This window comes from Mycteria americana, chromosome Z (genome assembly GCF_035582795.1).
Source record: "Mycteria americana isolate JAX WOST 10 ecotype Jacksonville Zoo and Gardens chromosome Z, USCA_MyAme_1.0, whole genome shotgun sequence".
NCBI lineage: Eukaryota > Metazoa > Chordata > Aves > Ciconiiformes > Ciconiidae > Mycteria > Mycteria americana.
Genome location: NC_134396.1, coordinates 57,145,218 through 57,165,070, shown reverse-complemented (window position 1 = coordinate 57,165,070; position 19,853 = coordinate 57,145,218). Strand labels below are relative to the sequence as shown.

Below are 19,853 nucleotides of genomic sequence, written 5' to 3'. Positions count from 1 at the left end.
TCCTGTTTTTTTCCCAGACTATTTGCCAAGTTCTTGCTGTAGGTCATGGCATATGCAAGCAGAAGTGCAAGTGACTCAAGTTGCAGACACAAATGTTATTACTATAACACACTGCAGGCCCAAACATTGATAACAGTTACAGCTCTTTGTGCTAGGCATTGTATTTTCATATGCATGTACTAGGAGTTCGTGATGTAAAGGAAACTTTAAATCACAAACTAGGAGTTTGTGATTTAAAGGAAAACAGGCTGCAGTAAATTAGAAGAGCTATAGGAGTTTAAATAGGAAGCACACTAATTAAGAACAGAGCACAGTTACATAGGCTAGATTTATAAGTTATCAGTTTCAGTTCAGGTATTTTCCAGAACAGAAGAATAAATATACAACAAATTAATCCGAGATTAAGATGGTCCTTTTTGGCTTCCTGATCACAATACCATCGGCAACATTCACTATTATATTTCCTTACAATAGCCCATTACAGCTCTGCTGTGGCTTCATATCACTTTCATAGTAAAAAATTAATTCTAGTCCAATATCTATGGCCAATGTGAATTATAAAATGATTGTGATCTAGCCTGGCCATACTGGGTCTTGTATGCTGGTAGATAAACTTGGAGTGTGAGTACAGGAAAATACGGAAAACTAGACACTAGGCTTGGATTAAACACGTCATATTTGGTATGGAAAGAGAAAGGAAGAAGAAAAGTTTCATTTAGAATCAACCCAAAATACAATGGTTTCTCCACAGTCTCCTTAACTTTCTTAATTGTTCTCTGGGATCAACTTCCAAATAAACCCACCGTTTTCAACTAAAGGAGTAAAGCTTTAGTTTTCAAAAATTTATGACCCAAAACTTCTGTTGGCTAAATACAAACTTTGCCATACTGCTTCTTGCTCTAAAACTACTAAGTTTACTCTTAGACATCAGCATTTTGCTTACCTATAGTTTAAATTAAAATAAATGTAGCTATTTTCTTCTCAATAATGATACAGTAGTTTTAATACATAGTTAGAAAGTTCAGCAGCAGCCCCTTTATGAGTGTCCTTAAACATTGGTAGGCAAGGAATTGATTGTCTGCCACGAGAGACACCCTGTAGTAACCAGGTCCCTCTTTGCCCCTGCAAGCCTGGTTCAGAGCTGTCTGAGCAATTACTGTGTCTGCAGAAATGCAGACCTGCCTTCCATGGTGCGCGGCGATGCCCGCTGCATACCATAGGCTGAAGGGGCAGGGGGGAAGATGCTTTTTTTCTTCTGTCATCTTTTGCCTGGAACTAAAAAAATCAGAAAATTGACTCCAGCTTCCAAACCACAGTCCTCATGGAAAAGAGCCTACTTACTGGAGTCTGGAGGAAACACGACTACTGTCTGTAACACCATGATAAGCCTTCGGGTACAAGGTAGGTTTATGCACATCTTCGGTGCTAGGTCAGATTTAGTGTTCTATGTTGTGCAGGAGGTCAAACTACATGATTTAATGGCTGTTTCTGTTTTTAAAGATTGCGTAAAGTCTGGGAACATCCTGAGCAATCTCCCACAGGAAATAGCAGAGAGAAAGCAGCCCTGTGAAGAACCAGGAGTTATTTGAGCCTGAGCTGAAATCGAGAGAAAGAAAGAGGGTCAGGTAGAGGTAGTAATGCATGACTTCCTCTCCTTTCCCTACCTCAACATTTTTTTCACTAGCCTTAAAAATTCTGCCTACTCACCTTGCTCAAGATGTGCACGATCAGATATTATTTAATTGGCTTTTGAAGTCTTTGGATTACGGTAAAAGCATGCAATACCTGTCACAGGCAAAACAAACAAAAGAGAAGCTAGAAGCTTCTGGCAATGAGAAAAAAATCACTTCTTTGCAAATGGAAAAAACAATGCACAAGATTTATAACCAAACATCCAAATAAAATATGTGGAAAGCACAAAATAATCCTGGCAAGTAACAACCAGGACCTACTTGTTTGGACTAACTTCTAGACATCACTCCCCAGTTGTATCTTGGCATATTCACTCTTTTTCCCCTGGCACAAGCCCGAGGAACTTCAACCAGATATTCCCTAAGCCTTCTCCACACTCTTCTAGGAAGGTCTATTTGTTTTTCCTGCCACAATAGGCTTCTTCGCATGTTACATTTCAATTAGGTCTAGGATCACCACCAAAGGAGCCAGGTTAGGCAGCTGATTTTTTCCTCTGATTTTGGCACCTCCAGAAGCAGTGCATCAGCCAGATTCACCTCTGTCTGTATTTGGTACTAATTACTTGCAATCCAGCCGAACAGGATTCCCCTGCAGAGCATGAAAGAAGCCCAGCTGCAGCAGGACTCACAGGCTATGTATAAGTAAAAGAAAGACAGAGGCATCTATTTTAACGAACACAGCAAAGCAGAAAGCACTATGAAACGCCTCACCTCTCCAGCATGGAGTTGGAGCTTAGCTCCATGCTGTACTTGTCTTCACCTGACCTTAAAGCAAGTGTAGGTGATGGGGAGCCTTCTGGTGGCGCCTCCAAATTCAGAGATACTATATTGTTCTACCTCTGCTACTCAGCATCTTCTCTCCATCAGTAAATGCAAAGCAAACCCAAACTTTTATGGTTCCTTTAAACAGTAAATGGGTACATCCTAGTTGCCCCACAGACCACTGAGACAATGCTCCAGGACACTGCAGAACAATTTGCTGCAGAGCCATTTCAGGCCAGATCAATACAAAAGCTTTTATTTATTGTTTCATCACACAATGTTTTATACAGCTTCCACTTTGACAGCACAGACACAAAAAAACCCCAAAAACAAAAAACGCTGTAGGTTAGCGAAAGACACCAGTCCATGAAATCCGCAGTTTATGCCAGGCACAGAGTACATTGTGCAATGGAAACACTCAACGGCTGAAAATCTAGTACACATTTTCTCTCTCCCTTCAATATGTCATCCAGTTTCAGAGGTAGGAAGAAAAAGGCACACTCCACTTCTACTCTTACAAAGCAAGAAATTTATTTCTTAGGGCATAGGGGTCCTTGTTAGCAGACTTCCTCCAAATGCCATTTTAACGAACAGGAACGACCACTTTGATCACATGGAGGGAAAGGGTGCAGTCAGAGGAAACATGACTAGCACCTTAATTTTTCACAACCAAACTACATGTCCAACATAAGTTCAGTCTCCTGGCTTACAGTGTATAAAGTGCATGTTTGTAAGAAGGATACTAATTCCTTCCTCCGATTTCAATATTAGAACTGATGCATTTCAGCCAAATCACAGGGAAAAGAGTTACCACCCTCAGTCCTTGCTTCACGGGGAAGATCCTCCTCACCACATTCCTGCAGTCAGATCCAGATAAAATCGCAAGTTACCCAGGATAAAGAAGTGATGGAGACAAATCATGTATTATCACAAATGATAGTAACAGCACAGCCTTTTTCAAAATAAATGCCAAAAAACATTCTCCATATAATGAGCTGCTCTTTCTCTCCCACCCCAATTCAGGGAATGAGAAGGCTTCTGAAATGTCAGTCAGAAACAGCTCTGGTACCTCCCCTCCATCCCAATACCTAGCATGGTTTTTCTTAATTACTGTTCTGCAGATGTCATTTTGTGGTTTTCCCTGATGATAGGGGTCATTATTCAACTTTCCTTTAAAAAGAGAGGAAATCTTTGGCGAGTCAAACTGCTTCTGCCCTGAGAGATGACAGGGTGACAGATGGTGTCATTTTGAATATTCATCAAAAGCCAAAGTGATTGCATTTCCAGTGAAGGGGCAAAAAGAGTGATGGAGGTCAGGGCTTCTGAGTCTTCAGAAGCAGCTGAGGAAGAGGGCAAATCAGGAGTCCTCAACGGAGATGTTGAGCTGTCATTTCCCTTCATCATGTAGTAGATGTTTTCTTCATCTGCAGAGAAAGACGTGAATACTAGAAACTGTCTACTTTCTGAACACATCCACACCCAAAGTCCGGCAAAGGAGAAAGACTGAACCTTTCTGAGCTTTCACAACTCATGAGAACATTCTGCAGCTGGAAAACAAAACTTCCAATAATTCCATAAAATGCACGCCATCAGGTGTCCTCTATGGCTCACATTAAACATAGTTCAAGTGTCAGTCAAAATAATGAAGAGGTTATAAGCAGTCATGGCAAGACTACGGCAGTGGAGAACCCATATATCTTCATTTGTGCACAAAGTTCAGAAATTTTTCATATGATATGTATCAAAAAATGGGTTCAGTTGATTTCCTGTATATTTTTTAAAATAAATTAATTACAAAGTCTCTTTTGCACTCTCACTTATGCTAAAAACTAATAAAAAGATTTGTATACTTAGTACTTACTGCAAAATTCGGGAGCAGAATAGCAGGCCAGGTACCTAACTTGGATAATTTGTTTTTATTTTTCCTACAGACAATTTGTACACATCCAATTAAAACTTTTTTTTTCTTTTGAGCCTGCTTTGTTGGAGTTTTCTACTAAGTAAATGCGTTCTTTTTCCCTTCTTGATCTGGGGGCTCTTGTTCATTTTTCATTCACATTAGATACTCCCCATTTTTTACTTTCAGCATTCTCAACAACTAACTCACATAAAACCCTCTGCTAAAGAAAACTGACAGAAGATATTCCCACAGAGACAGCCAGTTTTCCTGTGGCTGATTTTGAGAGAGAATGGTTGCAGTGCAGCTAAAAACTGCCTTTGACTTTCCAGCTGTCTGCTGCCTCAACCAGACAGTGGATTCAAGCAGAACCTGCAGGGCACGGCTTCTTCTTGTGAAGGCCTGTTTCTGAAAGGATTGCAGTTGATTGGCAGTAGTAATATGCCAAGAACTTGATTGTTGTCCAAGTACAGGGTTCTTGTAGGCTATCTTCACCATTTTTTATAAATTAAAATATAAATTAACTAGAGTGCTAAAGTAGTAATAAATCTATCCCAAGGGGAAAAAATAGGAGACAAGGATGGATTTTAAACTACTTGGTGCAAATGAGTATTCAGTTCTGGATTCACGATCAAAACACGTATAAATTTTTTAAAAACTTCTTTTTTTTACTTTTTTTTTCTTTAATGCTTAAAGCTTCCTTTTATTTTGAATCTTTAGATATCTTTTTCCTCTCTTTCCTTCTGATCCAGTGAGCCATTCATATCCCTGGTAGCCTTTTTAGTGACTGCACACGTCCTGCAGTAACCCATTTTAGGTCTAACCTAACTTTCTAATGGTGCTGTGCCAGAGTTAAGGCCCAAAAAGAAACATCCAGTGGCATTGTCCTAGAGCCATTAGAGTTGTGCACTTTACTTTTTTTGTTGTTCTTGTTTTAACATTACTGCAAACAGTACCAGCGCATACTATTGCAAAGTCTCAAGCAAGTGCAAGACTCTGAGCTTTCTTGTCTCTCCTTTCCATGTTTATGGCAGTCACTGAGAGCAGAAATGCAGATACCTTTCCAATGCACGCAGAACTGATCTTACGTCTTCTTGAAAATCTGTTTACTAACTCCTTACAGAAGTAGCACAAAAAAGAGAAGAGAGAACAGCATAGAATGATAAAATATCTCGAGTTGGAAGGGACCCTTAAGGACCATCAAGTCCAACACCCTGCTTCTCACAGGACTACCTAAAAACTAAGCCATGTGACTAAGAGCATCATCCAGATGCTCCTTGAACTCTGACAGCCTTGGTGCCGTGACCACTTCCCTGGGGAGCCTGTTCCACTGACCGACCACCCTCTCAGTGAGGAACCTTTTCCTAATGTTCAGCCTGAACTTCCCCTGACGCAGCTTCATTCCATTTCCTCGTGTCCTATTGCTGGTCACCAGAGAGAGGAGATCAGCACCTCCACCTCCGCTGTCCCCCTTGAGGAAGATGCAAACTGCAACGAGGTCACCCTCAGCCTTCTCTTCTCCAGGCTGAACAAGCCAAGTGACCTCAGCCGCTCCTCCTAAGTCTGGCCCTCGAGACCTTTCACCATCTTGATCACCCTCCTCTGGGCACACTCCCATGGTTTGATGTCCTTCTTATATTGAGGTGCCCAAACCTGCACATAGTACTCGAGGTGGGGCCACACCAGTGCAGTGTAGAGTGGGACAATCACCTCCCTTGACCGGCTGGCTATGCTGTGCTTGATGCACCCCAGGACATGGTTTGCCTTTTTGGCTTCCAGGGCACACAGTTGACTCATGTTCAACCTGCCACCAGCCCAAACCCCCAGGCCTCTTTCCGCAGGGCTGCTCTCCAGCCTCTTGTCCCCCATTTTGTACATATAATCAGGATTACCCCGTCCCGGCTGGAGAATCTGGCACCTGCTCTTGTTAAATTTCATACAGTTGGTGATTGCCCAGCTCTCTAGTCAACCCAGATCTCTCCGTAAGGCTTCTCTACACTCAAGGGAGTCCACAGCTCCTCCTAGTTTAGCATAGTCAGCAAATATACTTAATATACATTCAATTCCTGCATCCAGATTATTTACAGAAACATTAAAGAGCACTGGCCCTAAAATTGAGTCCTGCAGAGCCCACTGATGACTGGCCGCCACCTTGATGTCACCCCATTTAATGTAACCTTTTGAGCCTGTCCCGTCAGCCAATTGCTCACCCATCACACAATGGACTTGTCTAGCTGTGTGTTGGACATTTTGTCCAGAAGGATACTATAAGAGACAGCATCAAAAGCTTTGCTAAAATAAAACAACCTACTGGCTTCCCTTGGTCAACTACATGGGTGACCATGTCATAGAAGGAAATTAAGTTGGTTAAGCAGGACTTTCCGCTTGTGAACTTGTGCTGGCTACAACCAATGACTGCGTTGTCTCTCAAGTGCTTTTCAGTATCTCCCCAGATAACCTTCTCCATAATTTTACAGGCACTGCAGTGAGACTGACAGGCCTGTAATTACCGGGGTCTTCCTTCTTACCTTTCTTGAGAATTGGGACAACATTTGTCAGCTTCCAGTCGACTGGGACCTCTCCAGAATCCCAAGACCATTGAAAAATAAGGGAGAGGTCCCGTGATAGCATCGGCCAGCTCTTTCAGTACGCTGGGATGAAACACATCGGGCCCCATAGATTTATGCTCATCCAGCTGGAGCAGCAAGTCTCAAACAAGTTCAGGGCTGGCTGGGAGTTTATCATCCCCCAAGTCGCAGTCTTCCAACACAGGGCTCCTGGAGTCCCAGGGCCCATCATCAATGTTAAAGACAAAAGTGAAGAACACCTTAAACGTCTCCACTTTGTCTATGTCCCTATTTTGGAGGTGACCAACTTTGTCAAGGAACAGACCAATGTTATCTTTGATCCTCCTTTTACTGTTAACATATTTTAAAAAGCCCTTTTTGTTGTCCTTCACAGTGCTGGACAGCTTGAACTCTAATCAAGCTTTAGCTGCACAAATTTCCTCCCTACAGTGGCAAACAGCATCTCTGTAGTCCTCCCATGTTGCTGGCCTTACTTCCAATGTCCATATACTTTCCTTTTCCGCCTAAGTCCTAGAAGAAGATCCCTGCTCAGCCCAGCCGGCCTTCGGCCCCACTTGCTTGACTTCCAACACTTTGGAATTGCCTGCTCCTGTGCTCTTATGAGATGGCTCTTAAGTTTACAGCTCAAGCAGAGTAAAACAAAATTGCTCTAGAAAAATTCTGTTGCTAGCAATGTAGGACAACAGAAATAGCAAGGAGCAGAGCTCAGAGTGTTATGGAGAAAGCCTACTGATGTCTGCACTTCAGCTGGGTGAGGAGTCACATTTTCCATGTGCTGAGGGACCAAGAGCTAATAAACAAACCTTAAACCATTTTTATACACAGTATTTCAGAAAGAGGCACTTCACAAGCATTCTCTAGAAAGTTCCTGACAAGCAATGCAGATAAACACCTCACTAAGAGGCTGGTAAGCTATAAACAAGCTAAACACTTTATCAAATTATAAAAGGTCAGGGAGAGAAGCCACACCAGGGCTGGGAGCTGGATCCTGAACCCTGTCCTGAGCTGACCTTTTTACTTACAAAAGCCATGCTCATGTCCATCATTTCTTGCAGGTAAGTAGTGTTCCACAGAAGTAATGTTTACACAAGAAAAGTATTACTTAAAGCCTTTAATATCTAACGTATCCTTATTGCCCTGGTCTCATACTGTCTGCTTTCCACAGGAGGAAAAAAAAAAGTACATAAAAAATGACTTTTAAGACATATCTTCTAATATCTACCAGTAGCCCAGTACCTTTTGTCCTCCTCCTCTTTAGAGAAGTGAAAACTCAAGGATGAGTATGTCAGATACAAAGCAACAGGCTACTATACAAATTCCTTACCATAATTCACTGCTTTTCCTGGGGAGAGGCCATTTCATTTACACCTGCTAATAAATCTAGGGTTTGTTTTAAAACAGTCCCCAGCAGACAAGAGCTCATATGCTAGCCAACTGCACCACCTAGCTTCACTCTGAGGGATCTTCAGAGTCCTATTTTTCGTGCCACCAGTGTTTATATTCCTTCAAGGTGAATGCTTCTTCCAGTATCACCCCTATTCATCTTGTGTCTCACTGCTGATATTATAAACAATTCAACACCTTTGACATGTTCGAGTTCAAGAAACCTCTCACATAAAAAAAAATGTAGTATTGGTGTTCATAGGAGTGTAACAGAGCTACTTTATTTACCCTTCCGTTCTTCTACCTTACACAGACTGGTGTGACCTTTCAGCCCACGGATACCTCCTATAACTCTTGTGTCCACGTTTACCAAAGCCTGACAGCATCTGTTGTTGGTTTGATTCATTACTGAGTGGAGCACCATCGATTAAAACAAACCTCAGTACATATGAGCTCCACCACTTACTGATTCTGTGTCTGGGAAGTTAAAGGTTCCCTTGGTCCCATTTCCAGCAGTATTTCCTTTTCCAGGAGTGTTAAAACAAAGTGCCTGTGATCTCTGACTTCAATCAAAATTGTCCTGACTTTTAAATGAAAACTGGTACATTCCCACTAAGTTTCAATTCTAACAAAAGCATGTTTTCTGCAGTTTTTGAACTTCAGTATTAGAAACAAAATAGCAGACTCTTGTGCACCTCCCTTGTGTAAATGCACCACGGTATGGTTTTTAATTACTTTCTGACCTTATCCAGCTTCAAAGCTCTAAAGAGGAATGAAAGGACAACAAAGTAGCTAAGCTATACCTCAATCTCAGACTAAAGAGCAATATAAATATGGCTACTGCAGCCCTCTCATGTGGAAGCTGGGCCATGGTCCTTTGTAACATACTTGCACAGTGCCTCTGAAGACAGAAGACCCAAAGAAAGTCACACTTGAAATGTACGCCACATATACATTACTTTAATCAGTTCAATTCAACCAATGTAGGTAACCAGGAAAATATGCTAGAGCACCAGTTCATGAGTCTCTTGGAAGCTTCACAGCCTGTTTGTAAGGTGTCCTGTGGCTCTTCTTTTCTCTTTTCTCTCCCTCCCCGATTGGTACTTCTTATCAAGGTCCTAGGCCTGTCCTAGAATAAAATGTATATCCCTCTTTCGTATAAAAGCTGTGGATAGAGCACAGTAATTCTCTTACAGTGATGACACCTCATTTAGCATGATTTTAGGGCATGATAAAACTTAGCAGTGGCTAAGCTGCTGAAAGCAGCAGCCACTGAAATGCTACCCTTGCCGAGTTGCAAGACAGATTTCATTATTAACTGTACTTAAACTAATACAAAAAGCATGAGTACAGAAAGATCTGAACAGAGCCATGAAAACAATCAAAAAAGGAAGGTTTGTGCTCTTATTTTGACAGGAAACACTATAAGCTAAAAGTCACAGCAAGCTTGTCAGCCCACAGAGAGTCAGTACCCTTTTCTGCACAGCTTACTTTTAAAAAGATTATTAAGATGTTTTACAAGAGCAGAAGATATTAAGTCTATTTTACATGTGTCACAATTTCACTCTCAGTTTCTGCCAGCATCCAGAACATCCTCAGACAGAAGCAATTTTGGCAATTGTGTTTTGTTCCTTAATCTTATTTGATTGCTGCTGGGCTTCACCAGATATTCCCTATAGATAGAACAAAGTGGTACATTATTTAAGAGCCTGGGGCTACAACCTTTGCTCTTACATCAACAGTACCAAATGCAATATGCCCATTCACATAGGCAAAGTTACAAGATCAGGCTGTGAACATCAGAGCTATGCATTATACCACACAAGGCAAAAAAATAATTTCACACCCACATGGTATGCAATTAGCTTTAAAACTCCTTCTGGGCTTGACACGAGTAAAAATAGCTTCCTTTCTGAATTGCCTGATTCAGTTATGTGTCATGCTTCTTAATATTTTCAGGACTCTAGCTTTTTATTCTCTAACGTGATACAAGGTATTCCCTCAGTCTGCTTTCCTGAGAACTGATTTGTCTTTACATTAGCATTAGCAAAAGGATACATTAGCAGCAAAAGGAGAGCTAAGGAGAATCTCCAGCCCCTAGTAGACAGGGGAGGGAACACAGTGACCAAGGATGAGGAAAAGGCTGAGGTACTTAATGCCTTCTTTGCCTCAGTCTTTAATAGCAGGGCCAATTGTTCTCTGGGTACCCAGCCCCTGGAGTTGGAAGATAGGGATGGGGACCAGAATGGAGCCCCCATAATCCAGGGGGAAATGGTTAGTGACCTGCTGCACCACTTAGACACTCACAAGTCTATGGGGCCTGATGAGATCCACCTGAGTACTGAAGGCACTGGCAGATGTGCTCACCAAGCCCCTTTCCATCATTTACCAGCAGTCCTGGCTAACTGGGGAGGTCCCTGCTGACTGGAGATTGGCGAATGTGACGCCCATCTTCAAGAAGGGCCGGAAGGAGGACCCGGGGAACTACAGGCCTGTCAGCCTGACCTCGGTGCCGGGGAAGCTGATGGAGCAGATCATCCTGAGTGCCATCACATGGCATGTAGAGAATAACCAAGGGATCAAGCCCAGCTGGCATGGGTTCAGGAAAGGCAGGTCCTGCTTGACCAACCTGACCTCCTTCTACGACAAGGTGACCCACCTTGGATGAGGGATGAGGGAAAGGCTGTGGATGTTGTTTATCTAGACTTCAGTAAAGCCTTTGACACGGTTTCCCACAGCATTCTCCTGGAGAAACTGGCTGCTCATGGCTTGGACGGGTGTACTCTTTGCTGGGTAAAGAACTGGCTGGATGGCCAGGCCCAAAGAGTGGTGGTGAATGGAGTTTACTCCAGGTGGTGGCCGGTCACAAGCGGTGTTCCCCAGGGCTCTGTGCTGGGGCCAGTTCTGTTTAGTATTTTTATCAATGATCTGGATGAGGGGATCCAGTGCACCCTCAGTAAGTTTGCAGATGACACCAAGTTGTGCAGGAGTGTTGATCTGCTGGAGGGTAGGAAGGCTCTGCACAGGGATCTGGACAGGCTGGATCAATGGGCCAAGGTCAATTGTATGAGGTTTAAGAAGGCCAAGTGCAAGGTCCTGCACTTGGGCCATAGCAACCCCATGCAACGCTACAGGCTTGGGGAAGAGTGGCTGGAAAGCTGCCCGGCAGGAAAGGACCTGGGGGTCTTGGTCAACAGCCAGCTGAATATGAGCCAGCAGTGTGCCCAGGTGGCCAAGAAAGAGAATGGCATCCTGGTGTGTATCAAAAATAGCGTGGCCAGCACGACTAGGGAAGTGATCGTGCCCCTGTACTCGGCACTGGTGAGGCCGCACCTGGATACTGTGTTCAGTGTTGGGCCCCTCACTACAAGAGAGACATTGAGGGGCTGGAGCGTGTCCAGAGAAGGGCAACGAAGCTGGTGAAGGGTCTGGAGCACAAGGGCTTATGAGGTCTTATGAGTGGCTGAGGGAACTGGGGTTGTTTAGGCTGGAGAAAAGGAGGCTGAGGGGAGACCTTATCGCTCTCTACAACTGCCTGAAAGGAGGTTGTAGAGAGGTGGGGGTCGGTCTCTTCTCCCAGGTAACAAGTGATAGGACAGGAGGAAATGGTCTCAAGTTGCGCCAGGGGAGGTTTAGACTGGATATTAGGAAATTTTACTTCCCTGAAAGGGTTATCAAGCATTGGAACAGGCTGCCCAGGGAAGTGGTTGAGTCGCCATCCCTGGAGGTATTTAAAGGACGTTTGGATGAGGTGCTTAGGGACATGGTGTAGTGGTGGTCTTGGTAGTGTTAGGTTTACGGTTGGACTCGATGATCTTAAAGGTCTTTTCCAACCTATACGATTCTGTGATTCTGTCTTTAAACTTTTACTTTCATTTTAGGCGACACGCTTTCAACATCTGCCAAAAGAATCATAACAACAAATAAAGCTTTTAATCCAGAGCAGCATCACCTACTTTCTGCTCTATGGTACCTGTTAGAAGATGCAACAAAGATAGCAAGATAGCAGCAATGACGGCTGAAAGCAACATAGCATAATCCACAGGGAAGGAAACAGTGCCGCTAAGTGTGAGTAGAAAGATGTAGAAACAAACTGCTAATATTATTCAGATAGTAAAAGCCATGACTGAATACCAGACCACTGATTGCTCTGGTACAATCACTTCAGCTCCGTACGAGGAAAAAAAGAAAAGAAAAAAAAATTGAGTAGCTGCAGAAACCACTCTAATGGTTTCCCACTCTAATGGTTTCTAAAGAAACCACTTTAAAGACAAAGCACCTAGTGGTAACTACAAACTGATCCAACCACAACCCAGACAAATTGCCCTGCCACGTGTGAGCTATGATTTCATTTTGACAACAGCCAGTATCAGGCATTTAAAATGGAAGCCGCAAAGAATTCCACAGTAGAAATTTAACCCACAAGCACTGGGAGGAAATATCTTTGTAGAAGTTGTGACCATGGAGCAGAAATCATACCAGTTCAATAGTGGCAAAAAAAAAAAGGCAAAAAAGCAAATATTGAAAGAAAAGTTGCAACAAATAAGCAATTTTAGGCTACAAAATATTTAACTTTCTTTAGTTCCTAGAGAAAGGAACTAAATTCTGTCTGTGCCATCTTTACCTTATTTTCAGAAATAAGTTCCTGAGGAGGCAGCACACCTCAGCATTTTCTTACATGAGCCACTGGCAAAGCTCTTGCATACTGTCTTGAGGAACACGACTGGAGTTGTCCTGAATCAGCACCGCTCAGATAAGCTTTGCTAATGCACAGACTTTGCAAACCTGTGGCTGTCATCCATAACCCTATTTCTGTTCCCTTCCTCCTCACTCGTGTTCATGGACAACTGTCTAGCTTGCAAGAACTTCATTTTCTCTAAAGCAGAGTAAATCAACTCCTGGCTGACAGCCTCCAAGCTGGCATTTTTACTGTTGCACGGACAATGGTGATGGGCCATTTGCCCCGTTTGTCATCACAGATACAAGGATTCTGTGAACTGCATGCTGTTGCTGCCCCGGGTGTATTTTTCAGACAGATTCACCTCCTTGCCCTTCATGATGCTTCAGTTTTCACTTCAGGTATAATCACATTCAGTCATATTCAGACAGATTGGGTGTCCCTAAGAATCCTGGTACAGAGGCGCAGCACTGGAGTTCTTCCACAGGCTGATGATACTGCTGGTATCATCACATGCATGGCTACCAAGATAACTCTCTCTTTGGAGACCAGGGTGATAGGAAGAGCAGAGCAAAACCAAAGAATGTCAATACATGGGGTCAGGATACTGGAATGTGCCTGATGCCTCAGAAGAGCACTTCTCCAAAACATTCAAAGTGGTGGTTTTACAGACATAACATGAAACCAGAGCAGAGGATTCTGTGGAAAGAACTATCACAAAATTCATTGCTGCACAGTGAAATAACCGTACAGACATTTTGCATGGGTTTAACTGAAGTAATGTCTGGCCATAAAGACACCATTATTTCTACCGCATGAAACCTAGCAACAGTTGTATGGATGTAAACTCCTTTTATTTTCTGCGTTGTCCTGAGAAAACAAGATCACTTTCCTTCGCGTTTCAAAAGTGGAATATTTTATTGTAGACATTCAGCAAGATTCACTCAAAAATAATTTACGCTGATTTATTGAAAGTTACAATTCAGAATTGTGTATTACTATAGTATTACCAAGAAACAGTTGTTCATTTCAGATTAAAAAGGGAGTGACAGCACATTGAAGAAGGGATGACAGCACATGTATTTTTATTTAGAAATATTTCTGCAAATGACTTTACACAGCAAAACAAGATTACTATGCATCACATTGTTCAGTGTTCCTTCATTCAAAATAATCTCTTCTAGTAATTTAGTTCAATTATGAAAACACTTAAATCTACTATAGATATAAAATATACTGTATGATGCTCCTTGCAGACTGTGGCATAGACAAGTCGCGGTATTGCTGTTTATGGAAAAAGCATTTACTTTCAGTTTTACAGACAATCTGTTGTTGTTGCTGAATAACAGAAGACCAAAGGATGAGCAGCAGCAACTACTGTTTGACTCTGTCTTGTAAAGGTGGTCTCAGAAGTCACTAGGAAGCGTTGATACACTGTGGCACTGAGCACACATATAGAGAGATCAGAGGTAAGCTCCTTTTTTTTTTTTTTTTTAAATCATCATTTGAAAACCAGTGTAATTATCTCCTTACAGATGAACTTTTGATGCTTCAGTAGCTTCAAGAAGAGTCCCCTAGATCTGTTCTCTAGACGCTACTCACCTCTGATACGGTCTTTCCTGAGTTCAGAAGCTAATAGCAATCCTGAATGCATATCCGTGAAGTTATGTGCAACTTCATGGGAAAAGGAGAGAAAGCAGAAAATACAAACAGGGAAGGAAGACAGAGTACAACTGAACAACAAATTTTCAGCTTATTAGAACCTAAAAGATCACATTAACTGTCCACACCATCAGCATGGATTTATCCTAGTTTTGTCAGCATTAAAATCATTAAAACAAAGACATGTGAAACAAGCAAAATCATGTGAAACTTGTTTTAAAATACTTGCTAAAATATCTGCTAAAATTAAACTAACTGTATGAAGTCTGATCGCCATGAAAACATTGACAAATCATGGAAGAAGAGGGAAGTAGTTTCAAGTGTACTTAAAAGCAACTAAATACGTAATTAGCTCCTGTGCACTCCTCTTCTTTGAAAACGCTTAGGAGCATTTTTAACTACCTGGACATGAGGTATGAATGGCCACAGCAGAATCTACCTTTTGTAAGAGCTGGGCCCACATGGGGCTGGGTGCTGTGCCTGTAAGGACAGTGCCTACTGACTTTAAAAGGGCTCTGAGTAGACCAGGACCTTTTTTGATCAGTGGGCACCAGTGGGCCGCATGGGACAACGTCCACATAGGTCTTCCTCTGCCACAGGGGCTACTTCTAAAGCGTGATTGATAACCAGCCTAGTGATGCTCAGTTCCAAATCTGTGGGGTTGACCCATCTTAGGGTACTTCTCTGAGTATATGCTAGTGCTGCCTGGAAAACACTGTCTACACTTCCTGCTGGAAGCTGTAGTTGGATCCCAGACCCCAAAGTGAGTCTCCAGGCTCTCCAGTCTGAAACTCAGATGGTGTCCACCCCTGCCATGTAACGTATTTGCAAGCCAGGTTAAATAATCGACAGTGACAGATTTGTGATAGCACTTGCTTAGTTTGGCTAGGTCTGTGCTCATGAAAGAGCATGTGGAGGCACCTGTCATACCTCCAGCAGCATCATACTGTTTTAACAACTGGTCAGATTAGTAAGTCTTCAGGAAGGGAGGAATTTGACACAGCATTGTCTGAATCTGAATCAGATCGAGTACCATCACTGTCTTCTGGGTCTCTATATAAAGAAATTCCCTTTTCCGCAGCTTCCAGACAATGGTCAAGTTTTTCCCAGACAGACACTGCTACATGGGGGAACCATGTGTTGCTCTAGTTTCTCCATGTTAGCCTGACAGCTTTTAACACAGGCAGGGGCTAGAGTCTTCTCTATTGCAGCCCCAATGTCCTGCTGGGTGTGGGCCAGTTCTTCTCATAAGTAGTCAACTTGGGCTTGGGCTGCTTTCAAACGCTGCTCAGTATCTCTAAGGCAACGAGCTAAGAGATATAAGCAGGGTAACTCTCCCTTTGTGTTTCTGTCTTTCTGACCTTCTCTAATCAAAGAAGAATCTGACATCCGTGGGCAGGGCAAGATCCCAAAATAATCAACAAAGGCACCCACTACAGGCTCAGGGCTGGTCATGATGCACTGTACCGTATCCCACTTCCGACACCAGAGTGTAAGGGCTTAAGGCAGCCCTGCCAAGTTACGGGTTCAGGATATGGTAACAGATACCAGAACAATAGCTTCAGGGATAAACACTTTATGTCTAAATAACAGTACATGAAAAAATACAGATTATTAGTACAATTATCTGGGTTGTAACAACAGCAAGTCAAGTAATTCACCAAGACTGGGCTAGACCTAGCACGCAGGCATGCAAAGACTTACATGACCATGGCTGTCAGGCAGGCAGTAGGGCATGACCTCTTCTCCAGACAAGTGACCTGGACCAGCCAACGACTTTAGGGAATGCAAATTCCTTGGCTGGACTGTCCTTTTTATCATCGAGCCGCAGAAGCACTATTTGGGCTTGTTAACCAAGCATTCCACCCCACCTCTGCTCCCCCTCTGTGCCAGCTCTGTCCTTGGTGTGCATGGGGCCCAGGAACCCTGTACAAGGCGATACCGCCACACATTCCTTTGTGGAAATGGTCCTGGAAGTATTGTATAAGGTAATACGAGCCTCACGGCTCCATTGTATGCACTGTCTCCAGAAATACCATATTGGGCAATACGAGCCTTACAAGGACCCAGTTAATCTTGCAAAGGCAAAACTGACTGTTTATGTATGGAAGTCACTACACAGAATGCAAGAATGAATACACAGGGTACTCTGAACTGTGCAAATATTCTTAGCAGACACAGAAAAGGTAAGTACAGGCTCAGAAGCAGAAAGAGCTCTTGGTTTAATCTAAGAATTAACACCATCTAGCACCACAAACATAGTGCTCACAGTGAGCAGACTGAATTTATACCAGCCTTATATTACAGTATGTTAATGACTAAGGAGGAACCCAATAAAACAAAACAATAGTAGTAAAGAAGAAAGAAAGAAGAGGTATAGAAAGAAAGCATGAAGACTACATTGAAAGATGAAGAAAGCTGTACTGGTTTGGGTTTTGGTTTTGGGTTTTTTTGAAAGAAAAAAATCTTCTAATAATGCCCAAGTTAGTGAACTTTAAAGTACCATTTGGCCTCTGAAAGACTGTTTCAGCTTGCCAAAGTGTGAGTACCTTTTAAAGGTGAAAAACAACTGAAACTGGAAACACTGCTGGACCAATCCACTCTCAAAAGTCTCATGCTCCTTTCACTTATGTATTTAAATTAAAATTTTACATTCTCCAGCTGCCCAGTTGTTTGTATGAATTATCCTGCTCTCTTGCACCATGTATACAGAAGTTCAACAAATACTTATGGAATCTTCCAATATATTTGGAGACATCTATTCTCAATTTATTTTACACAAACTGCAAGATTGATTAATTAATATTACACTGGTTTCTCTCATACATTTTACTGTGTTGAGAAAGCTTTAAATGTAAACTGTATATTTAAACTGTCTGCTGTGCTATTTTAAACCCACAAACAACTTATATGTGGTCCACTGTTTCAAACTTAGTTTTGAACTTAACCATGTTTTTAAGTATCAACTGCACGCTACTGTAAAAAAATAATTCAGTCAAAAACAGGCTGGTGAATAATGTTATGACATTTGTTAAGACAAGGCAATACTGAAACCAACATAATCCCCTCTTATTTTTCCACTGCTGGTTGCATAGCATGACTAACAACTTCAGGAGCTTGTTGAGCCGCCTTCTTCCTCATCTTTATATTGTAGGCACGCTGCTGGTTCTAGTGGTTGTAGCTGATGTTTCAACAACCACAGCTAAAAAAAAAATTCAAAAGGAAGAGAATATTTAGTACTAAGTGTACCTGTTCTTCCACGAACTACAAAGGAAAGACAGTACTGTAATGATACTTTGTATATAGACAGCTTTTCCTCTATCATAAAAACAGCAAGTAATGCATGAAATAACTACCTCTATCACATTACTTGACATGCTCAATCAGTTGCGTTTTTTCCTGCCGAAGGAACACGGTCCCAAAGCTGTAGTAACTGCTCTCCAACTTGTGGCTCCAGCTCCTAGAAATAAGCAGGAAATCAGAGAAGTTATTTCTACTGCTACTATTGAACATATAGAAACTATTTATAACAAAATTGCTAGATGAGGTTACTGGTGATTGCTTTCAGTCTTTCTGAAAGAGCTCATTTCTTTTGCTATTGAGACATACATTAGAACTTCCCACACAGGAAGTTTTTTTACTACGGCTCATGAGGAGGTAAAAAATTTCATAAGCAACCCTGGCCTACAGGTTGTTTGGGGCTTTTTTCATTCACAGTAAGATGTCAGTCCTTAAGAGGAGAATTCTGAGTGAACACACCACCACCATATACAAGAACATACGTACCATGTACTTTGTACCTTCCACAGGTCACTTATTAACTAAAGATCATTATTCTCCACATCTTTTAAGTTTAATTCCATCAAGTGTGGTGGAGAATGTGGAAAGGCAGGTCACAGGTAATACAGTGCCTCTTGGTGGAATCATTAATATAAACCAGTTGTTTTTAAGATCATTAAGACTCTTCAGGTCTTGAGAGCCACTTACAACAGAAGCACTTTTAACTCCATCACGTGCTACATTCCTCTCCTCGTTCTTACAGTATGTTCCTTTCCTCGTTCTTACAACTGGAGAGGTTTTGGGGAAGTAGTGAGAAGATGATACAAAAAGTTTAGCTCTAGAATCTCGTATCAAGGAGATATTTTGGGAGGGGTCTAGGGAGAACTCAGAAACTGCCAGAGAACTCTTGTGCCAATTCTATTCCAGCTTTTTGTAGTTGCATTTAGCTTTAACAGACTGGAGAACTGTCCTAAGCTTTTTTCTGCCTCAAATCTCAAGATTCTCTTCAGTCTTTACAGGAAACTCAAAGCTATAATTATGAACAGTTATTTGGGTGTGGCAGACTATCCTGGGAAACAAATCTGAACCAAATAGGGAACAAATCTCCAGAACCAACATTACAAATTCCAAAAAGCTTTTCTTTTTGGAAGCACCCAGCCTTAAATCTTTTTCTTTTAAAACGTGTATTAAGCAAGAAACTGCTTTGGTTTTATCAAAAAGCCTCCATTACTTCAACAGTGATGCACTAGGAGAATGTACAATGTGCATCAATGAACTGTGATTCAGATTAACAGATATATGAGGACAGTTGAGATAAATGTCAAGGCTAAACAAGCTAATAAACAATACACAGTTCTACCAAGTAAAGAAGACTTTAGAAGAGAATAACATTACCTGGCCATCTCTGCTTATTTGTACTTTCTTATTGTCATTCCAAGGGTTGAGTAAATGGTGTGCAAACTGAAAAGGAATGCTTTCTTTTCGGATCCACTCCACCTTAAATACACCCCCGAAACCAGCAGATCCCCAATCTTGACTCTTCTCACACCCTATCTCTGAAGCCATTCTAGCAAAACCCTGCAGCAAAAATTGAAATATGAAAGGAAAGATGTAATTAGAGCGTATCTGCTTACCTTGGAATTAAATAAGTGACTGGACTTTGAAACTACTTTGAAAGTTTTGTGTAAAGTGATTCATACACACTCCCCCATGAAGCTGGATCTTTTAAAATGTTTACATCTAGAAAGTTGAAAGACTTATCATTTGTTTTTCCACTTCAAATATGCCTTCTAGAGTTTGAGCACAGAGAATGCCTCTCAATATCTCACAATTACCATTAAAAGTTTTTTTAAGCTCTGTAACAGAGGTTGAAAAGGTGTTGTAAAAACATTTGAAGTGTAAGGAATCAAGAT

General features: G+C 41.9%; 1 protein-coding gene across 1 annotated transcript in view; it reads right to left on the bottom strand.

The window, feature by feature from the left end:
- Positions 1-17,634: 17,634 nt before the first annotated feature.
- The window catches only part of YTHDC2 (YTH N6-methyladenosine RNA binding protein C2), a 33,615-nt gene continuing 31,396 nt past the window's right edge, over positions 17,635-19,853 (bottom strand). The window contains exons 28-30 of the mRNA XM_075526543.1: positions 19,336-19,518; positions 18,018-18,121; positions 17,635-17,863 (exon numbers count right to left, since the gene is read on the bottom strand). Coding sequence (XP_075382658.1) covers positions 18,041-18,121; positions 19,336-19,518 — 264 coding nt within the window. The 3' untranslated portion in view covers positions 17,635-17,863; positions 18,018-18,040. The remainder of the gene's footprint in view (positions 17,864-18,017; positions 18,122-19,335; positions 19,519-19,853) is intronic.